The 22,529-nt window shown below is 47.5% G+C and overlaps 3 protein-coding genes across 3 annotated transcripts in view; 1 reads left to right on the top strand and 2 right to left on the bottom strand.

Annotated features, from left to right (window-relative positions):
* The first annotated feature begins 269 nt into the window (after positions 1 to 269).
* On the top strand, positions 270 to 8,588 carry LOC121592852 (protein ILRUN). The gene is made up of 6 exons (XM_041914697.1): positions 270 to 882; positions 1,006 to 1,108; positions 1,633 to 1,752; positions 1,851 to 2,104; positions 4,298 to 4,422; positions 4,499 to 8,588. The coding sequence occupies exons 1-6, from the start codon at positions 801 to 803 to the stop codon at positions 4,532 to 4,534; spliced, it is 720 nt and encodes a 239-aa protein (XP_041770631.1). The 5' UTR covers positions 270 to 800; the 3' UTR covers positions 4,535 to 8,588.
* A 2,615-nt stretch (positions 8,589 to 11,203) lies between these two features.
* On the bottom strand, positions 11,204 to 14,974 carry LOC121588032 (mucin-2-like). Its single transcript, XM_041905530.1, has 2 exons — positions 13,045 to 14,974; positions 11,204 to 12,597 (listed from the first exon to the last, which is right to left on the bottom strand). Exons 1-2 carry the CDS (start codon positions 14,468 to 14,470, stop codon positions 11,354 to 11,356), a joined length of 2,670 nt encoding a protein of 889 aa, XP_041761464.1. The 5' UTR covers positions 14,471 to 14,974; the 3' UTR covers positions 11,204 to 11,353.
* A 2,897-nt stretch (positions 14,975 to 17,871) lies between these two features.
* LOC121589607 (neuropathy target esterase sws) overlaps positions 17,872 to 22,529 on the bottom strand; it is an 11,718-nt gene continuing 7,060 nt past the window's right edge. Inside the window, exons 10-13 of the mRNA XM_041908670.1 lie at positions 21,187 to 21,427; positions 19,953 to 20,164; positions 18,967 to 19,178; positions 17,872 to 18,874 (exon numbers count right to left, since the gene is read on the bottom strand). Of these exons, the coding sequence (XP_041764604.1) occupies positions 18,556 to 18,874; positions 18,967 to 19,178; positions 19,953 to 20,164; positions 21,187 to 21,427 (984 nt within the window). The 3' untranslated portion in view covers positions 17,872 to 18,555. The remainder of the gene's footprint in view (positions 18,875 to 18,966; positions 19,179 to 19,952; positions 20,165 to 21,186; positions 21,428 to 22,529) is intronic.

The following is a 22,529-nucleotide window of genomic DNA, read 5'->3' as shown; positions in this document are numbered from 1 at the left end:
AACACTGACGGTCACATTAAAACGTCAGGGGTGCTCAAAGCTGTCATCATCGCATATTGTCCCTTGTTTTTAGTTGCAACTTTTTTCTCCCACTAGTTTATAATACTAAAACAATATAAGAAATCACCCTTTAAAACGATATTCAACCGTAAACTGCCCGCTTCGGCGTGCACATTCGGTGAAATCGTTCGATTTCGTGCGTTTCTGTTTTCACTACGATGACAGCTCCCTGGCGGCGAAGGAATGCACAAGTGACAGCCACAACAGCGAGCTGTCATCCGTCAGTCCCATCCAAACGTTCCATCACAGCAGCATAGCAGCAGGAGCAGAAGCAGCAGTCCGTTTCCTATTTTGTTGGGTTTTATTTTTGCGTTCTGCAAGGTAACCTCTTTTCCACAGCGTGACCCTTCATTGTCGGCGAAACAATATTCGCCGTTTTGTGCGTGTGGTGGCAGTGATGGTGGCATATTTCCCGTGTGCCTGTGTGTGATGTGTATGCTGGCTGTTAAGTGAATCGTGCGGGGCGAACGCCAGCAGCGGCAGCAGCAGCAGCGGACATCGGTCTGCCTGGTGCTTTCCGCACAACAACAATCAATCGCGGTCCAATCAGCCAACCCAAACAGAACAACCTCGGCCAGCGGCGACCCCCCGGGTCCCACGCGTGCTCAATCAAGTGCCGTTCAAACTTTCGTACAATCAGCACCTCAAGCGCCCCACCAACAACAACAACAACGAAGACAAAAAAAGCAGAAAATCTTTCCCGTTCGAAAAAAAAATAAATAAAATAAAACAAAAAAACGATGGATCCCACCGATGAGGAGGCATCGGCTAACCAGCTGTCGTCCGACGATATCGAGCAAAACTTCCTGACGCAGTTTAGCTGTAAGTGGCTGCATTCGGCCCTTTGTTTACCTTTCCAGCGTTACAGCGCGGCAAAGGGAGTGGGAGAGCGGTGAGGGGTTACACACAGTTGCGCTAATCTTAAACCTCTTTGTTTCCGCACAGCGATGGTGACAACGGACAAGGAGGAGCTGATCCACCAGTTTCAGTCGATCGGCGAGAACGTTAATTACTCCACGGCGACCTTCTTTCTCGATATGACCAACTGGTAAGCGTTGTCTGGGTGCTTGCTTGCGGGGCAGTGCTGCAAAATGCAACTAAAAAAAAATCTGACTGAAACAAAATCAATGAGTGGTGTGACTAATGCATGTTTCGTGACATTTTTGCAACCAACGTCACTATGTCATGACTTTTGTTTTACTGTGATCAGTTCTGCAAAATGTCACTGGCATAGTCATGACAAATTCCGGCTGAAACAAAATCATGTCAGCGTCACGAGCACTACTGTGATGATCAGAGGTGAGACTCAGACGACCATCACATGCTTGGTGACATTGTGTGCAACCAACTCTTGTTTACTCACTTGGTCATGACATTTTCTGTCGGTGATCATCACGACACGAAAACAAATGACTGACCATGCACCGTTTGATGAACATCTCGTGACATTTTGCAACACTGCTTGTGGGGCAGGTTCGCCATTGACATTCGTTTTTCTTCTCATCTTTCTCACACACGCACACGTATTATAAAAAAAACCCTCCCTTGCCCCTCTCGCCCACCGACATGCAGGAATCTGCAGGCCGCGGTAGGATGTTACTTCGATTTTATGGCCCAAAATCGGCAACCGTCGATGAAGCTGCTCAACGACATCACAGTAGGCAAGGGCGAGAAGATCACACCAAACACAGCGTAAGTGTTTATTCCATCCCCGTCCCCGAATCCGCTTGGTGCACCTAACGTTTAATGACTACGCCCCCCCCCCCCCCCCCCCCCGCTCAAACCGACAGTATCAAGCTGACCTGGCTGCTGCAGAACAACGGCGAGGTGGCGTGGCCAAGCGGCACGTACGTGAGCCTGCGCCAGATCCCCAACCTGCGGGAGCAAAACATTCCGCTGTCGTACGAGGACCTGAAGTACTACGTGCCTGCCGTGCTGCCGAACGATACGGTGACCGTCTCGGTGCAGCTGGTCAGCCCGTCCACGGTCGGGCTGTTCGAAACCGTCTGGTCGATCTACACCCCGAGCGGCATCAGCTTCGGAGGTAAATTTGCGTGCCGTTAGCAGTAGCTTCTCTTCTTGTATCTCTCTTTGAGCATCATGCGCTGGGTAGCCCTCTGGTTAAGGTTATTGAGAGGCAATAAGGTAGCAATAAGGGAACGCTGCATGAAAGTATCTCGATATTTAGGTTTTATGCTAATTTTAATGCGTTATTGCTTTCGATTGGATCATTCGATGCTTTTGTTACACAATTAGGGCATAAAATTTTGTGTCCGTAAAGGACAGGAATGAACAACCTTTTCGAGCTGCGAGCCACATTTGTTTCAAAATCGTCTTGACGGGCCATAGGGGAATTACTTTCGACACTATATGATGAACCTTGAACACAACATTTATTGGCATAGTGGCACCCCTCACCGTAACGAGCTTAATCCGTTCCGGTGACTCACTCGTTATGCTTGAGTTACAGCTGCAGTGAAATTAATCGTGAAATTTAGTTTATTATATTTTTTTTTGCTATATTTCATTAAATGTTCATCAGAATATGGCACATCGAACATCATAAGAAAGGAAATTCAATTTTAGAACTATTTAGACTATAAAATATATTGAAATAATGAATTAAATGCATTAAATGCAAACATGAAAAAATAATACCCAGTGGGAAATAACAAAGAAATGCATTTAATTCATTATTTCAATGTGTTTTACAGTACAATTAGTTGGGGATTGAAATATCCTTTCTTTTGGGGTACGATAAGCCATATTCTGATGAATATTGAATAAAATATATTTAAAAAAAACCCAAAATTTCAAGTTCCTTCTGACGCATGCTCTAAATCCCTTTATGCGGGAGTCTCTTTTCCATATATCGTTATTGAAAAAGTTTTAAATTGTTTAAGTCTTTTCTTTAATATTCCCCAAAAACATCGTCTTAGAACGATCCATGCTGGTTTGTATCTAAGAAGGTTTTGTTGTTCTGTCTGATTTCTAGACTTTTTTCAGAAACAAACCAGTTGTTCATCATAATTGTACATTTTTGTATATATAGTTACACATATGTAGTCATATGAAGTACCTAAAAATGGCAGCAGTTAGTAGGGTGGAAACTTTCGCTTTTATTAGATCCAGAAAAAACGCGCTAGAAACACTCGTCCACATCAAGGACTGTGTAGGAACGAGGTCAAATATTAGCTAGAATCGGTTTGGCCATCTTGGATACCATTTAACAGCGGAGAGCCCTTGAAAATTAATCATACACTTATACCTTTATTATTAATTGAGGCATGTATACTCTTCCTGTAAAATTTATGAACTAATTAACAATTTCTTGTGCTCACCAGACCGATTTATCATTTTTATCACAATTAAAATTTGAATCGTAAAGCGCCCTTGGATGTCAAACTGCCTGTAGCGAACTTTTGGCTACTTGTCAAATCGTTCTACATTACTTGACCTCGTTCCTACACAGTCCTTGCGTCCACATATACGCCACACACTTGTGCCGAATTTTATTATACGTCACTTCTCCTCCTGGCAACGATTCTTAGTATCACAATTCTCATTTTTTCTGATGTATAATCAAAAGAAAAGAGATGTAAAGAGAGGTAAAGAGAAGAGAAAAATGTACTAGATTTCTGTTCAAGATCAAATCTTGTGCTTTCACACGTGCTAACAACAAACTTTCAATCTTTTACATTTCGAAATGCTTTTGAAAGTTTTCCCTACCAACTTTCCATGCGCTTACGATACGCCGCTTTCCTTCAAAGAATTATCGAATCAGTTTAAAAAAGAGAGTCTGAGCCAAATCATGATTTTGGCAGCAGGTTTTAATCACTTTATTCCCAACTCGCTGGCAAAATGCTGCGAATATGTATGAAATAGTTAATCAGCTTCTATGGCCACTAGTTTCACAAAATATTCATGATTTTATGATATTTGCCACTTTTTGATTCCCTTGCTGTCTTTCTATTTCATTTAATATTATTATGTGATTATTTATATCTTTTAAGTGATATCGCTTTACACTCTGCGTAACCAATTATTCAAAATGATTGTGAGCAATAGTTTCGTTATCGTTAATGAATCATTTTCAATATTGAATCTACTTAATCGTTGACATTAGATGTTTAATTTTGTCAATATAGCAAATTTTAAAATTGTTTCAAAGGCCTCAACCCTGATAAAAGCCCAAAACTGCGCTAGAATGTTTTTAATCGATTAACCCTCCTTCTAGATAACATCATTTCGCGGATCGAGGTAAGCGCGGACGGCACGATGGCGGTCACGCAACAGTTTTCCCATCTGCAAACTAGCTCCACCGCCGAGCTGAATCCGCAGCAGAACGCCCCGGAGTCACAGGTATGTGTCTGTATGGCCGCCGCACCGTAACCGTGCACTGTATGTATTGTTGTTGTTTTCCACGCATTCCTTCCAGCCGAACCAGCTCGACGATAGCGAAATGTGGGGATAGCCAAGCGACAAAAGCGTTCGGACTCTACCGCGCCAGCCACCTCTGTACAGCACACTGTAGTGTAATGACTAGTGTATCCGGCCTTGTGTTTCGTTGCCGTTCCTACCCTCAGCTGCTGGCTGGCCGCTTACTACACTCTCCACTAATCGAGTTCGTTAGTTTATTTAAATTATTCAATTGCCACTTTTCTGACTAAACAGATCATACCAAAACATTGCGATGCGTATTCAATTCGGGGGTTGGTAGGCGGAGCGGCAGCCTCCACCATCCTCATCCCCCTTGGTCAAGGCTTGATTTTGCATGATTTTCCTTCCCGCGGCCCGTGCTGCTGTTGCTTGGTTGGTGCGGAGTGGCGGGTGGAGCAGTGGGGAATGGCAAAAAACATGCTTTAAATGAAAAATATTACAGGGTTTCCCACGGTTTATTAGTTAGTTCCCATGATTTTTTGGTGCGTTCCCATGATTTTTTGATCGTATCCCGGTGGTATTTTAACCCATTGGTATTGAAAATACCAATACAATTATTTCGTATAATTAATTGGTATTTTCCAATTAGATATCATCATACAATTTGACCAAAAAATTCTGGGAAAATCATGGGCACGCACCAAAAATGTATGGAAACCAACCAATAAATCTTGGGAAATCCTGTATTGTAGGGAACGCTGCTAATACTTGGGGTATATACTGGGTTTTCCAGGTGTTCTCGTAGTTGTGGGACACTTTCTTGACTCTTTCTTATAGGAAGTGTACTTCATATGATGAAAAATGGACTCTAGGGCACCCTTTTTGGACAGGCTCGTTGGAAATTCCTATTGGATTTGTGCAACAAGTGTGCTGTAGAGTCGAATTCCTATTACATTAAATTCATTTCACGTAAGAAGGAGTCAATAAAGTGCCCCACAGCTATGAGAACTCCTGGAAAACCCTGTAAAATTCCTTTATTTGGTGTGCTATGCTCTATATTTCAATGGACGTTCTTTAAAATGTCATTTAAAAAATTCACGTCCACTCGCAATCACTAAACGAACCTTTATTTAGCCTCATTTATTTAACGTTGATCGAAAAACGCTAAAAAGGTAGAGCGTTTAATTGTAGTTAACTTTACCAACAAAGACATTTTAAAAAGAATTATTTATTTACATCTACAATCTCTTTGTGCAATCCACGCTGTGAACATGATTGGCAGCGCTTACCGTGTTTGAAAGCATTACAATCTTGCCCGACCCTTCTGCCCTCCACCCCACCCCGAATGGCCTTCAGCTGCACAGGGTGGTGCGCGTTCGACAATAAGTTTTCGGACATTTCATCGAAACAAGCCTTGATCCCTATGTGCTTTGGCTGTGCGCTACGGCCCGGAGCTCGACCGGGCACCGCTGATTTATACTAAAGATTTGCTCAAACGAAAGCATCACACCTGCAGAAGAAGAAAAAAAACGGCGAAACCTTACACAAATAGGGGTTCAGCAGGGGAAACCGTTGTAGCAACCAAAGGATTATGAGACCGTTTGAATCGAAAAGGCTGCGCGCACGGCTAGTGTGATGGATGGAGAAAGGATAAGAATTTAATCGTTAAGAACCCTTTTGCTCCCCACACCCCCCTTCTCCTGCCCTCCGCTATCGTCTAAAAAAAGCAAAGCAAAACTACCCAAAACGTTTGAAACTCAAGATCGAAACTCGCGCGACCGCCTGTAAAGCAGCCGGAAGACTTAATTTATTTGCTCGCTGTGTGGCAATGCGACGAGAATCTAAATTTAATTTATCTGATTAGAATTGTTAAACACACAACTGACAGGCACGGCAACAAGCACGAGAGCTTTTGCAAACCAAATCCTCTCACGACTCCATCCATGCGCAACAACTTTGCCGGGGTAGTAGGCGAAGCAAGGGGAATTGTTATTGCAGCTCCCCATTGCTACCTTGTACAGAAACACCACTTGCGCGTGATTGTTTTTTTTTTGTTTTTCGCTCATTAATGTTGCCGTTTTTCGTGCGATTTAATAATAGTAAGTAATTTTGCGTAATTTTGCGTAATTTTGCAAGCAAAGGTAACCCATTACTGCCCGCGTGCAGCTCAAAAACGTGATCCAAATGAGCTGAAACTGTATATTACACCTTAGGTTTGTGCCAACACGCGGGGCGGGGAGACAGATTTGTTGTTGTTTGTGAATTTTTGAGATGTGTTTAGAGGCTACCTGAAACGCATGAATATTTGTACGCCGATCAGCTAGCAGAAATGATTTCAATAGTTAATCAGCATTATCGGCTTTTGAATCGTTGTGTGTGGATGCTGGACGAAGTACTGCGAAGGGTGCATAATAGGGATGGTAGAAATGAAGTTTTCCAGATAGTTGGTCCAGAATCAGTTTCCGGAATAGATTTGGGAATTGACCCCGGAAACGGCTTTGGAATCGGTTCCGGTTCCGGAATCGATTCCAGTTCCGGAATCATCTTCGTTTCCTGTGCCGGAATCGGAATCGGCTCCGGAATCAGAATCGGTCCTTGAATCGGATTCGGTTCCAGTTCCGGAATCGTCTCCGGTTCCGGAATCGGAATCGGTTCCGGAGTCGGAATCAGAATCGGTTCCGGAATCAGAATCGGTCCCAGTTCCGGAATCGTCTCTGGTTCCCGTTTCGGAATCGTCTCCGGTTCCGGAATCGGAATCTGCCCCGGAATCAGAATCGATTCCCGAATTTGTCCGGAATTTGTCCCGGAATCGGCGCCAAAATTTGTTCCGGATTCGGCTTCAAAACCGAATCCGATTTCGAAATCGGTTCCGGAATCGAAATCGGTCCGAAATCAGAATCGGTTTTGGAAACGGAATCGAACTAGGTTCCGGAAGCGGAATTCGCTTCGTAATCCTTTCGGCATCCTCATAAGAACAGGTGTTAGTATCCAATGTTACTACGTATTGATGGCCGCAAAGAATCAAAATTTACTTATAACGATCTATTCGCGTTCCGGATCTGATTCCGATTCCGATTCTGGATCCGTTTCCGAAGCTGATACCGAGTCCGTTTCTGGAATTGGCTCGGGATCCGACTCCGGGCTGGGCTTCGCGTCAACTTTCGGAGTCGGAATCGATTCAAGCATAGGTTCCGAGCTCCCACCACTAGTGCAAATCCACACATCACACTTCAAACAAATATATGCATGCTGTGCATCGGTTGCAATATGCACAGCTTCGCTGAGTTTTGTTTGGATACGTGCTCATCAAATGATTTATTAGTCAGACTTAACTTCCGACGATTTTGGTAACACAACATTTTCGAAGCCTTCTTCGTTCAAATATTAAAAAAAAGTACCCTTGTGCTTGATATCTCCTCTTTACACTTGCTTTGTAACGTTTTGTCCCAAATTTGAGGAATCCTTTAAGATGGAAGAAATGGCGTCATTCAAACACAACAAAAACCAAAAAGAAAAAAAAAGACAGATAAAGTGATACTGGCACAAAAAAGCACTAATAAATTAGTATCATCTACAATGCGCGTTCAGTTTGGTGGACAATCGCTCCCCAAAAACGGACTAATTACGCTAGGCAGTAATGGGTTAAAAGAAGGCGCAACAGTGCGCACAACAGGGCACGCGTGATCTCACACAGCTTCTTTAACAAAGTCTGATCCACACATCTACCACCCGCCGGACAGGGCAGGTCAGGTGTGACATAGTGCGGCACAGAACCCTTCCTCTTCTCCTTCTCCTCCTCCGGCCAACTTGGTGCCGGCTATGTCTGTGGTTTCGCTGCTTGACCGCAGCTTGAGCTCGTTTTTGGTTTTGGCACCGAAAGTCGATTAAGCCAGGGCGGCAGCGTTTCAGGGCTAGGGTTGTCCTGCTGGGTGTATATGCGAGTGTGTGTGTGTTTGTTCATGTCCGTCAATTCTTGCTGATGCCTGAAGCTTGCAGCGTTCTGCAGGTGAACCACTTTTTAAGCAAGCGCTGACACACCGAAGAAGGGTGACTTGAAATATGATCAAAATCGCTTTAATTTGACCCCTTTACCCCATTGTATAAATAAATAATAAATTAAAAAAAAAACATTTTGGTGCAAAGACACATAGAGAGAGAGAGAGAGAAAGAGTGAGATAGAGAGAGAGAGAGAGCGACAGGGAGAGAAGCAAATTGCAATAGTGCGTCGTGCGTAGTGCTAAGTAGTGTTAGCAGTAAGTGATGAAGTGTTAACAGAATTTTGATACTATGATTAGTGGGATTTTTTCTTCTCCTTTTTGTTCATTTTTTTTATTTGTTTATTTGTTTGCTTGTTTGCGCGGGGGAAAGGGGGCGTGAGAGCCGGTGCCATACGCACGATTACGAGTTAGGGAGTTAGGGAGTTATTCATATTACGAGCGATTTGTACGCCACATACATCCAACCGCTTTGTGCAGTTGATTTGTATTTGTTTTTTTTTTTCATTTTGTCTTGTCCAAAGTTAAGTAACTTTTTGCCCTCCAGAGAGGGTGATGATAAATATAAGAGAACGAAGAGGATGAAGAATAAACAAAAACTAGAAACAGCTGTTTCACACCTTGTAGTTGTATAAGTTTCATTTCAACAACAACAAAAAACAAGAAGGAGAGGATTGAAAAATGTTCCGGTAAGAAAGCTTTTTAAATGCCCCAAATGGATTCACATCCGCTTAAACAGAATTTTCATTCCAATATTTCAGACAATCACGCAGCCTCGGCTCAACACGGACACTCTAAGGGACATTACTGTCCAACAGGAATTCAAAGCCGCTTTAGACGAGTCTCTACTACCAGAAAACAGGTATGAAACTACGAGCGAGAGGTGGAACGCTCTAAAAACAAAAATAATAATCTGTGCAAGAAGTATATTCCCACCACGTCGTGGCAACACCAAATCTGGCTGGTTCAACGATGAATGCAGACAATAGACCGAACGTAAGAATACTGCATACCGAGCAATGCAGCAACGGCATAGAACGCGGGAATGCGCAGAGGAATATTCACGGCTCAGACGCGAAGAGAAACGAGTTCACCGCTCCAAAAAGCATGCTTTGGAAGAGCAAAACATGCGGGGGGAACTCGAGCAAACCAGAGAGGCGTACGGATAGACACGAAAGTTTTACCAAGCGATAGCAGGTCACCGAAACAACATTGTACCCAAGGTAACCTAACCTGTTGTTGCAACAAGGATGGAGATCTGGTCAGTGGGTTAGCGAACCGGCATCTACTCCATATACAAGAAAGGAGACAGTTTGGACTGCAACAACTACAGGGGTATTACCGTGTTGAATACCGCATATAAAATATTCTCCCTGAACCTGCAGGATCGCCTTGTCCCGCACGTCGAAGCGACAGTCGGAAACTATCAAAGAAGATTCCGAAACGGAAAATCAACCACTGAACAGATCTTCACCATGCGGCAGATCTTGGAGAAGATGGGTGAATACAGAAACGACACATACCATCTCTTTATTGACTTCAAAGCCGCATATGATAGCATAGCCAGGGTAAAACTGTACGACGCTATGAGCTCATTTGGAATTCCAGCTAAACCAATAAGGTAAGTTAGAATGTCTATGACCAACGTCACTTGCCAGGTGAAGGTAGATGGATGGGACTCTCAGGGCATTTTGCTACCACCAAAGATCTGCGCCAGTGGGGCGCTCTTGCTTGTCTCCTATTCAATTTGGCGCTATAGAGGGTCATCCGAGACTTCGAGAACTATCCTCGACAAGTCAACCCAGATCCTGGCATACGCTGATGATATATACATTATTGGTATGCGGCTCTCCTATGTAGCAGAAGCCTACCAGGGGATTGAACAGACGGCAGAGAGCCTCGGATTGCAGATAAACGAGGCAAAAACCAAATTGATGGTGGCAACATCAGCGGACCTACCAATATATAACCAGAACCTACGTAGGCGTGACGTACAAATAGGTGAACGTACTTTTGAAGTCGTCCCACAATTCACCTATCTAGGGTCAAAGCTGAGTTGCGCGCAAGGATGCTGGCTGCCAACCGGTCATTCTACAGTCTGAAAAATCAGTTCACCTCAAAGAACCTGCCGCGAACGGACGAAGCTGGGACTATATAGTACCTAAATAGTACCGATACTCACATACGCCTCTGAGACATGGACACTGTCCAAATCTGACGAAACCCTCAGTTGCGATCGGGAGAAAGATGCTCAGAAGTATATTTGGCCCCGTATGTCTGGAAGGACAATGTTATACGAGATGTACGGCGACCACACTGTCGTACAGCGTATTAAGCTCCGCAAGGCTAAAGTCTTTTTAGGCCGTCCAAAAGAATAGAGGAGGCGTGGTAGGCCCAAATTGAGGTGGCAAGATGGCGTGGAGGCGTCCGCCATTAAGGCCGGGATAACGGACTGGCAGACGAAGGCGCGAGACCGTGAGCAGTTTCGGACACTCCTGAGGCAGGCCAAGACCAGGCAAAGCGGTTGTAGCGCCGTACAAGTAAAGTAAGTATTTCAGACAATCAACATGGGACAAATTGATTGCACTCGTCGGTTGGGGTTGTTGGCGCCTGAGAGATAACACCCCACTCAACGTCGTAGAAGAGTTTGGAAACATTCACACTGAATAATACTCAATGACGCCTCCAAGAAGTCTTAACATTCTACCCAAAATTGCTGGCAGGAAGCGATGAGCCACTGTGACACACAAACAGACAGACACGTTGCACAGCGTAAAATAATTTATTACTCAAACCAGGTCACCTTGGGGTGCGCAGCGAAAGCACAGCACAGAAGAAGAAGAAAAAACCAGCTAAACACCTAATTACAGCGTGTCACCAATTGGGGAGGGAAGAGGAGGGAGATGAAGGGAGTGCCATCACATCAGGCCGCGGGTGCACACGTAGCGGTCCGAGCACGCCCGCTTCTGCTCGTCGTACTGCGTGGTGCCCGGGCACTGGAAGATAAACTCGACCAGGTCGCCGGACGGCAGCTGGACGCAGAACTGGTACGAGCGGCAGTCGACCCCGGTCGGGAACTTGCCGGCCGTCCGGCACGCACCCTCCAGCCCGAGCGTGGTCGTAGTAGGCGCAGGGGTCGTAGTGGTGGTCGTCGTCGTCGTCGTCGTCGCCGCCGTCGTGGTCGTCTCCGGACCGGCAGTGGTAGCGCCGCCGCCCACCCCGCACCGGTAGCCCTCCGCCTTGACGCAGCGGCTCGCGTCCGTGGCAAAGATGGCGCCAGTGGGGCAGCTCAGCTCCACACTGATCAGATTCGTGTTGCCGTCGGCCAGGCTGTACAGGCAGAGGTAGTAGGATTTGCAGTAGAGCGAGTCGGGATTCGGGAAGCGGCCCACGTCCGGACACTGGAACGGGGTGGGCGTCGGTGGGGGCGGCGGCGGTACGGTCGAGGTCGTCGTGGCCGGTGGCGCGACGCTGGTCGTCTCCTGCCCGCACGCGTGCAGGGCCGCCGACACGCACATGGCGCGGGACGGCGAAAAGATCGTGGTCGGCGGGCAGGTGAACTGGAGCGGCGTCAGCGTGCCGAGGCTGTTGCGCACGCACAGCACGTACGATTCGCAGCCGGTGGCGTCCGGGCTCGGAAAGCGGCCCTCGTTCGGGCACTGGAACGCGCCGGACGTGGTGGTGGTGGTGGGCAATGTGTTCGTTGGGCCGTCGGTAGCGTCGGATCGGTCGGTCGTATCCGTCCCGTCCACACTGTCGGTGGTCGTGGTGGTGGCGGCATCGGTCGTCGTTGAGGACGGTTCAAGACCCGGCGTCGTAGTCAGCGGGAGGTCCGTCCGTGGCTCGGGAGTTGTTGTTGTGGTCGGTACCGGCACGGACGGTGTAGTTGGCGTGACTGCGCCCGGCGTGGTCAACGGGATGGCCGTCGTTGGCTCGGCAGTTGGTGCAGGAGTTGTCGGAAATGGGCCTTCATCGGGCGTTGTTTGCGGCAAGTTGGTGGTTGAGGCTGCTCCAGTGCCTGGTGTCGTCAGCGGGATTTTCGTTGTGGCCTCAGGCGTTGCCTCAGGAGTTGTTGCAGTCGAGCCTGGGCCAGACGTTGTTAGCGGAATGTTTGTTGTTGGCTCAGGTGTTAACTCTGCACCAGTTGAGGATGACGTCATACCTGACAATGTAAATGGTGTATTAGGAATTGATTGGGAAATTGCTTCAACAGTTGCTGGAAGACCTGGACACTAGTGGTGGGAGCTCCGAATCGATCCGATTTCGGAGTCAGCTTCGGAATCGGAACCGATCTTGGAATCGCAATTTGCTCCAGTAACGAAATCAGGATTGACTCCAGAAAAATATTCAGAAGCGATATCAGTCCTGGACTCTTCATGAGAATGGATCGTTTACAAGTAAATTTTGATTCTTTGAATATGTAGCATCATTGGACCCAAAGGCCTATTCTTATGGAGATGCCAAAACCGATTGCGATTTGAAAGCCGATTCTGATTTTGGATCCAATTCCAATGCCGGTGCCGATTCCGGAAGAATTTCTCGATCCGGAGCTCATCCGGAATTAATTCCAACGAAAACTTCATTTTTCCCACCACTACTAGACACATACCTGGTGTAGTAAGGGGAATGTTTGTTGTAGGTTCGGGCGTCACTTCAGAAGTTGCAGAACCTGGTGTCGTCTGCGGGATGATCGTTGATGACTCAGGCGTTGGCTCAGGAGTTGTGGAGCCTGGTGTAGTCAACGGGATATTTGTTGATGGTTCGGGCGTTGGTTCAGGAGTTGTGGAGCCTGGCGTAGTCAAGGGAATGTTCGTTGATGGTTCTGGCGTTGGCTTAGGAGTTGCAGAACCTGGTGTCGTCAGCGGTATAATTGTTGATGCTTCAGGCGTTGGCTCAGGAGTTCCAGAGCCTGGCGTCGTCTGCGGGATGATCGTTGATGGCTCAGGCGTTGGCTCAGGAGTTGTGGAGCCTGGTGTCGTCAGCGGGATGATCGTTGATGACTCAGGCGTTGGCTCAGGAGTTGTGGAGCCTGGTGTAGTCAACGGGATATTCGTTGATGGTTCGGAAGTTGGGTCAGGAGTTGCAGAACCTGGTGTCGTCAGCGGGATATTTGTAGAAGGTTCAGGCGTTTGCTCAGGAGTTCCAGAACCTGGCGTCGTCAGCGGGATATTGGTTGAAGGTTCAGGCGTTGGCTCAGGAGTTGCAGACCCTGGCGTCGTCAGCGGGATGATCGTTGATGGCTCAGGCGTTGATTGCGACGTCGTTGAAGTCGTCGTCGGGACCGTCGGTGACGGCGTCACCAGATTCGGGCAGCTGTACTGGTCGGAGGAAACGCATCTGCCCTCAGCCGGAAAGAACACCATCGAGGAGGCGCACCGCGTCAGCTGCGCCACCAGACTGCTCCCAGAGTACAGGCAGAGGTAGTACGTTTGGCAGTCGGGCGACTGCTCGTTCGCGTACCGGCCCTCGCCGGGACACACGAACGGTCCGGGCGTGACGGCTGTGCCCGGCGGCGGCACCGTCGTCGTGGCCTGCGGGCACACATTGGGCGGCGACGAAACGCACGACATCTTTTCCGGCGAAAAGATGGTCGTCCCCGGGCAGGTCACCCGGGCCGGTATCAGCGAACCGTCCGTGTTCTTCGTGCACAGAAAGTACGCCTTGCAGTCGGGCGCGTCCAGATCGGGAAACCTGCCGCTGGACGTACACTGGAAGCCGACCTCACGCGGCCCGGCCAGCGGAATGCCGCCACACCCGACCGTCGCCGCGTCCACGCACTGGTGCGCTTCGCGCGAGTACACGCGCCCGTCGGGACATTGCGCAGCGACCGGAACCGGCACGCTGTCCGTTGGTCGCAGCTCACAGCGATAGTACGCGCCACTGCACCGGTCCGTCTCGTCGGCCGGAAGCGTGCCGACCGTTTCGCACCGCACTGCTGCACCACTCACTGCCGCCAGCTCCTGCGAGCGGGCCACTAGCGGTACCACCACCAGCAAAATTGTCCCAATCACTGTCGGCATCAGCGAATGACGCATCGTTCTGTCTATTTTTTTTATTTGTTCTATCCGCCCTCTCTCACTTGGCACTCTCTCACACACACACACGCTAGCTCACTTCCAAATCGAAAACCACCTTCCTGCCGCGGAACCTGTGCGTATCGGTTGTCTGTTCGCGCTGCACTGAATTCCGTCGTACATATCGGATGTAGTTTTTATAGGGATAACATCAGCACCTGTTTATCACGCGCCCCAGGCCGCAGCGCAGCGTTGCCATAAAAGCTGGCCGGCGAGAAATTCGAGAAACCGGCGAGGTGAATGAAGTCAGCCACTCTTCTCCGCGCGCCCTCCGCTAGCGGACTCTCAAATTATCCGGACCGTTCCGCTGCGCCTGATAAACACCCGGCAATAAAAGGCCCCGTAAGTGCGAAATTAGCAACAACGATAACCGGGCTCCACCTTCGCCTTCTGTTTGTGCCGGACAGGGCACACGGTGCAACAAACACGACCCTTTCGGTGGGGGTGGGGGTGTAGTGCCCATTGCCCAGGAAACAAACTAATCTTTTTTTCCCCGGAATTCTGTCTGTGCCGTGTTTGGGGTGGTGGTGGGCTGTCTCTAGCGTGCGGAAACGATGAGCCATCGTCTCAGCTCACCCCTTTGCAAGCAAGCGGGCGGCGTATGGCACTTGTATGGCGCAGGGATTATCAGGATGAGCAGCGGTACAACAGTCGCATGCTGTACTCACACGGCAGCCCGAACTGCGCAGCTCTTCGGACACGCGCACCTAACGATCGATCGGAGAAGGAGAACTTTCCTCACAGCACCATTTGCGCGAAGATCCAGGCAGGTGATCCTACTGGTCCCAACTCCACAGTAAGATTAGATGTTACAGATGTGTCCTAATTCGGTGTCAGATATTTCGTTCGTCTCCATATCCAATGCCTTTTCCAACATCCGGTTCTGGGCCGATAGGATCAAAGGACTAAGGCGTTCTTGACATGTTTTTTTAACTTCAAGCATAGCAAGATGCTATGATCTCTAATTATCTATCAAGAAAATTTATTGATAACAGACTCAAGAAATTACTCTTGAAGGGCCTGAAGATTTGTACAGGTTCTTAGAATCAGGCATAGCAAGCTTTAATGAGGCTCAAGATGTTGAAACGTTTCTTACTCATTAGTCAGAGCATGATGATGAGCCTCGGGAATTCTGAAGATATAGCAAAGTTCCTGGAAACAAGCATGCTCTTGAAGGGCATGAAGATGCATACAAATTGTTATAGTCCGGCATAGCAAGCGTTGATGAGGCCCAAGATGTTGAAACGTTCTTACTCGTGGAAATGGTATAGCAAGATAATGAACCTCTCAAATTCTGAAGACATAGAAAAGTTTCTGGAAACCAGTATAGCAATTACTCTAGGTGTGCCTGACACGCAAGTTCCTAAAGACAGGCATAGCAAAATACTGAGCTTTGATCTCGAATTGTCTATCGAGAAAAGTTATCGATAACAGACATATGAATTACTCTTGAAGGGCCTGAGGATATGTACAGGCTCTTAGAATCAGGCATAGCAAGCTTTGATTAGGCCCTAGATGTTGAAACGTTTCATACTCATTAGTCAGACCATGGTGATGAGCCTCGGGAATTCTGAAGATATAGCAAAGTTCCTGGAAACGAGCATAACAAGAACTCTTGATGGGCCTGACCCACAAGTTCCTAAAGCCAGACATAGCAAGATGCTGATCTTTGATCAAGACAAGTTTTTGATAACAGGCATAGAAATAACTCCAGAAGGACCTGAAGATACATACAAGTTCTTATGGTCAGGCATAGCAAGCTTTGATGAGGTCCAAGATATTGAAGCGTTTCTTACTCACTTGGCAGACCAAGATGACGGACCTCGCAAATTCTGAAGACATAGCAAAGTTCCTGGAAACAAGCATAGCAATTACTCTCGATGGGCCACACACACACACGGACACACATGTTCCGAAAGACAGACATAGCAAGATGATGAGCTTTGATCTCTTATTGTGAACCAAGAAAAGTTATTGATGACAGACATCTAAATTGCTCTTGAAGGGCATGAAGATACATACAAGTTCTTATAATCAGACATAGCAAGCTTTGATGAGGCCCAAGATGTAGCAATGTATTTTACTGATTAGGCAGAGCGATATGAAAAACCTCGAGAATTATGAAGAACCACCTAACGCTATTGAAAACCAACAAGGCAAGTACGCTTGATGAGCCTGGGGATAGCAAGTACTCTTCCATGGGCCTGAAGACACACGTACAACGCGAAGATTCTAATATCTACACAGAGTTGCGAATATGTCACTTCTCACCCGAAGTCTTCCAACGAAAGTAAGGGCACACAGCTCTACGCAAGAGTTTGTGCAAAATGTGCGCAACGTTGTAGCAGCCTGCTGTTTTGTGCTCTTTTGCAAGGACAGCGCACAAAAACGTGATAAACGATACCAAACGGCACCGGCGTGAGCGTGACGAAGTAAACCAGGTAGTAGGTGCACATTTTTCGGGGCGTTCACAGCTGTACCAAGCGGAAAGAGAGAGCATATGTGTGTGTGTGTGTGTGTGTGTGTTTGTCACTAACAGCTAATGAGCAAACTTATCACCCGCGTATTGGCAGGTACGGCAGAGATACAGAACAAATAAGATTGTCTGTTTTTATCGTCCGCGACGATAACCGACCGGGAAACTAATAAACTTAAGACTGGGCCGTTCTGCCCCCGCCCCCTCCCAACTGTGTTGCGCGGCAAACGAGCGTCAAACGGTGACGCGCTCGGCCTTCTCGGCAACCGTACCAGCTGAGCTGGTAACACAACCCCGGCAGAGCACAACAACACGTGGCGTGTAGGTATAATAACCTAAGCCAAAAGGGCAGCATGAGTACGGGGAAGTAGCGCGGAACGGGAGGATAGTTAAAAAGGGCCCTATTAGTGCCGCCCGATCAACACGTCACTAACAGGCATGCCCCGAGCGGCACAGACACGTGACATGCGTGCCAATCGAATGCGCCGCGCAGTGCACGAGGGCCGGCCATCGCCGGCCGAATTTGGGTTAGGTTAGGCAGCGGCAACGGCCTTGTGATAGAAAAATGGGACCATGGTACAACGCGAAGGGAGCAACCAAAAAAAAAAAAAGATACTTCTTACAATCAACACTCTGTCTGTTACAGCCGTACAGCGCTTATCTAGCTGCGTGATGAGAGTGTTTTCGATTGAGACTGATTATCCACGCACAAACACGCGCGCTTGCACGTCTCTTCCGCCGTCCGAATATTCATTCAATTCGCAGCTGTCTTGCGGGGGCTCGGAATGTTTCGGAAACCGTGGCACGCGGCTAGGCATGATGATGGTGCAGAAAATTGCACACATTGACAATGACTCAAAAAAAAAAAAACGAACCTCCTAATTATACAATTATAGCTAAGCATTGTTTTTTTAAAAACGGGGAGACGCGCGCGTAATTTATTGCAACGAACGGGAACGGGCCCCCGCGGGAGCGGGCGCACCAGTGCGGTGTTTTGGCGGAGTTTTATTACAATTATCTTTGGGCATTGGTTGAGGATGAGTGTTTCGTGTGTTTGCAACAGTTGCAATAAAGGCTACTCCCTCCTCCCCGCTACGTTATGATTTGAGTGTGTGTTTGTATTCGATTTCTGTCTTTGTATGCTTTCTATACGGCTATACACACGTCGTTCTACTCGTTCGTTCGAGTTTATTATAAGCAAAGCACAGGCTCCTCTCTGCCCTTGTTCCCGATATTTCCACTACAATTCTCTGTCGGTCTCTGTGGGTGTGTGTTTCTGCTATTCATGATTGTTTTTTTTTGAATTTCAAATAAAACCAAACCAAAATGTCTATCTCCATATGGATGGTCCGAACATAACCAAAATCCGTAATCAAACAGGACGAAACGCTTCACAAATAGCTGAATTCTTCTGATTCGCAAAACGGGAACTCGATTGCATCCGTGTGGCAGCTAACGCTACGCTACTGCTACGGGCTTACTACAACTACAACCACACGTACGGAGAACGAATAGAACGCAAACAAAAGCGAGCGAGTAAGAGAGAAAGAGAGTGAGAAAAAAAATAACCCTAATCTAAAGGCTTCTTGCCGTCGCCGGAGCTCCCATCGGTGCCGGCTGCCGTTGCCGACGCCGGTAGATTCCGGTTGCCCGGCAGCGGCTTGAACGGGCGCGGTATCTCCAGCTCGTCCGAGTCCATATCGTTGTCGGAGAGCGAGAGCGAACCGGCCGACCGCATCAGCGGCATGTTGTAGCCCTTCTTCAGCGGCATGCTCGACGGTTCCGACGCGTACCCGTCGTAGTAGTCGTCCTCGCTGGACGAGTAGCCCCGCTCCGGGTACGTTTCCGGCACCTTGCACACGATCTGCGCCAGATCGACGAACGAGTACCTGGAAGCAACAGCGAGCGAGAAAGTGAGAGAGAGAGAGAGAGAGAGTTAGAAAAAAGCAGCAAAACAACGAATCTCCTGCCAAGGACTTACTCATTCAGCGAGTGCGTTGCCTTCTTCGGGATCGGATGCACCGACCACTGGTTGAAGCGTGTCAGCCGCCCGCTCTCCGCCATGCTTTGGAAGTACGCCTTGCCGTGCTCGTACCCGACGTTCTTGATCTCGTCGAAGCTGCCGAACGCCAGCGTCTTGTACTGGTCGATCGGGGGCCGTATGTACTCGCAGTAGTCGCTCTTCTTCACCTCCTACATACACACATGAGGAACAACAGCATTAGGGCACGTTGCATTTTGTTTTATTCGTTGATCGCTTCAAGCGATGTACTGTAGTGGTGTTCGTTGAATTGGAATCGGCTCCGGACTCCGAATCGACATGGTAACCGGAATTTGCTTCGGTAATAGAATCAGAATTGACTCCAGAATTGGAATTAGCTCCGGAACGAGAATCAGTTCTTGAATTCAAATAAGAATATTCAGAAGCGATATCAGTCCTGGAATCTCCATGAGAATGGATCGTTTACAAGTAAACTTTGATTCTTTGAGGTTATCAATACGTAGCATCATTGGATCCAAAGGTCTATTCTTATGGAGATGCCGACACCGACTCCAATTTCAAAGCTGTTTCTGATTTCGGAACCAATTCCGATTCCGGCGCCGATTTCGATTTCGGAACCGATTCCCATTTTGGAATCGATTCCGATTCCGATTTTGGAACCGATTCCGATTCCGGAACCGATTCTGATTCCGGAACCGATTCCTATTCCGATTCCGGAACCGATTCCTATTCCGATTTTTGAACCGATTCCTATTCCGATTCCGGAACCGATTCCGGAACCGATAATGAATCCGAATCCAATTCTGGAGCCGAATCCGGAACCGATTCCGGAAACAATTACGGAGCCGATTCTGGAAACTGATTCCGGACCTACCATCCGGAATTTCAGTAAAACTTCGGAGCTAGCCGGAATCGATTCCGACGAAAACTTCATTTTTCCATCAATAGTGTACTGGGGAGCATACCTCGAGCTGGCGCACGCACGACACGTAGGCGAGGCGCGACTGTATGTCCGGCAGGTTCGGCACCTTCACCGGCGAGGTGAACGGGTTCCAGCGCTTGTACAGCAACCACCAGCCGGACAGGTCGTCCCCGTAGTCGGTCAGATCGGTGTCGTCCTGCGAACCGACGTCGATCGCGATGATATGGGCGGCACCCTGCGCTCGCATTACGTCGGCTAGAGGCGGAGAGAGAAAGAGAGAGAGGGAAGAAAAAGAAAGCAGAAAGAAAGTACACAACAGCTTCCCCCGGAAAGTGTGCTGACAACAAAAACAACAACAAAAATATATGCTACTTCTATCATCCAGAATCATCACCCAGAGCTACCTTTTGATTAATTCGTGTTCGGTATATTACGGAGCGCTACTCCGCCCACTCCTATCTGCTCTCTCATCTTATATCTCTCTCTCTTAGTAGTTGTGTTAGTGTTGTGGTGTTTTTCGTGTTCTGTCATGTGCCTCAGTGTACCAAGTCTCTCTCGCCTTGTGTAATGTTTGTCGTGTTTTATGTTGTTTTCAGACATCATTGCTCAATGAGCCAAGAAGCTACGCCCTAGTAGTGGTAAAGGGCAGCTCACCATGCTCTTAGTATATTCCCAATACCACCGAACAGCTGCCATAAGGAAGGACCAGAGTGGGATCAAATCGTCGTTGTTGCTAGCCCATGCGGGGCCAGCCGACTCTGCTTGTAGGACACGACAGCGGCCATCTAGAAGCCGATTGACAAATAGTGTGTACTAAGGCCGATGCCGCCTTGCTTACCCCCACTAGACTAACGCCCCAAAGTTTGTGCAGTACTTAGGCGGACTTGCTCAAACTAACTCTACGCTCTATCTCATACCTAACGCGCACTAATACTCAAACACACAGTGGTGTGGCGATAGGGCTTGTGGCGGGGGGGGAATCACCTAGTGAGGACTGCAATAAATGTGTTTGTTTGTGCTTACTGAGTGTACTAAGATACTAAGATTCTTTGATGTCCAACGTACTACACATGTTGAAATGGTTTCGCAAACATAATACGCACACAAAACACACCAACCAAAAAACAAAGTGACTGCTCTGTGTGTGTGTGTGTGTGTGTGTGTGTGTGTGTGTGTGTGTGTGTGTGTGTGTGTGTGTTGTGTGAACAGATAAATACAGGAAAAAACAAAAAAAAAAAAGAAACTAAAAAAGGCGGGATTTTTTTGCAGAAATTTACCTGGCACATTATTAGTATAGCAACCATCTAACAGCAGATGGCCATCGCGTGTATCACAGATAGGGGGGAATATGCCGGCTACTGACATACTGGCACGTGCATAACGCCACAGATCGCCTGTGATTGGTTGGGAGGTTGTTGTTGTTGTTTTTTTTTTTTTGGTTTTTGGTTGATAAATAACGACACAACAAACGTTTAGCAAATACGAACAGAACACAACAAAAAAAAGAAGAAAAAGAAACTATCACGTTGAAGGGAGGGAGACAGAGAGGTTGAAGATAAATAGCAACAAAACAAAAGAAAACAAAATGGCAATAAAGGGGCGCCCTAGCAGTAAATGGAAAGGCAGCGGCGGGTTCTTAGCAGATCGGACACACTAAACCTTGTCGGCAAATTCCAATTAAGGGATGCAAACAGCGTCACAGTGAAGGAAAGAAGGTGGAAAAAGAGAAGGAAGCAGATCGGGGAAGGAGGGAGGCAGGGTGTAGAATGGAAATAGGGGAAAAGGTGTAATGGTGCATGGTGTTATAACTTAAGGTAAGCGCACGCGCGCGCGTTTAAGAGTAAACAAAGGCTTTACTTTTTTGCTTGTTTTTGGGAAAGCTTTTACGGGTTACAGTTTCCCGTTCCCGAGTTGGGTTACAAAACTGGATGAGGGAGATATGTGGGTGTGTGTGCGACACAAGGACAAAAAGGAAACAAGGGCGAAAATGGCAAATATGGCACTAAAGTAATGCACTAAAAAACACCAATGCAATGGAAAGATGGAGGAAAGGGGGGGGGGGGGGCAGGGTGTGAATTGAAGGGCGTGATAACATAAAGGATGATCACACGAACCCCCACAACAAGCAAAAGGACGCACATCTCTCCCTCTTTTCTTTTTGGGCAGCAATGAAGTATAAATGGATAACCGATTGGAATGGGAATGTAAAGAAAGTACAGCAATACAGAAAAACTAGTGTGTATGTGTGTGTATGTGTGTGTTTGTTTGTATGTTGGGGGATAATGTGTGTTTTGAATCTTAAAATGTGTTTCAGTCGATCGGGCAAGCAGCAGGAAAAAGCGTAAATATGTACTTCAGTCACCACTCTTCGAAAGAGATTCGAACCCACGACGTTACACCCAGCAGCTTCGCACGGTAGCACAGGGATGTTACCCCATCATCAGCATGCGTCTGTTGCTTGCCAATATGAATTACGAATCGTATTGTAAAGTATTAATGCCAGTTAATGTGCAGAGCATGGCGTTGGATGTTCACACGTGTCTTCCCACATCAAATATTTAAAAATAAGTTATTTGACCTGTGCTTTACAGCAACGTTGTGTGCTGGTTGTGCGCATTTT

The sequence above is a fragment of the Anopheles merus genome, chromosome X (assembly GCF_017562075.2).
Source record: "Anopheles merus strain MAF chromosome X, AmerM5.1, whole genome shotgun sequence".
In the NCBI taxonomy this organism is placed as follows: Eukaryota; Metazoa; Arthropoda; class Insecta; order Diptera; family Culicidae; genus Anopheles; species Anopheles merus.
This window is presented reverse-complemented; position numbering and strand designations above follow the sequence as displayed.

Excerpts from the sequence above, each read along its gene's own strand:
- LOC121588032 (XM_041905530.1), bottom strand. The coding sequence starts at position 14,470 with ATGCGTCATTCGCTGATGCCGACAGTGATTGGGACAATTTTGCTGGTG. Across the intron at positions 12,598-13,044 it reads CATTCCCCTTACTACACCAG|GTATGACGTCATCCTCAACT; the intron begins GTATGTGTCTAG and ends TTACATTGTCAG.
- LOC121592852 (XM_041914697.1), top strand. The coding sequence starts at position 801 with ATGGATCCCACCGATGAGGAGGCATCGGCTAACCAGCTGTCGTCCGAC. Across the intron at positions 883-1,005 it reads CTTCCTGACGCAGTTTAGCT|CGATGGTGACAACGGACAAG; the intron begins GTAAGTGGCTGC and ends GTTTCCGCACAG. Across the intron at positions 4,423-4,498 it reads AGAACGCCCCGGAGTCACAG|CCGAACCAGCTCGACGATAG; the intron begins GTATGTGTCTGT and ends CATTCCTTCCAG.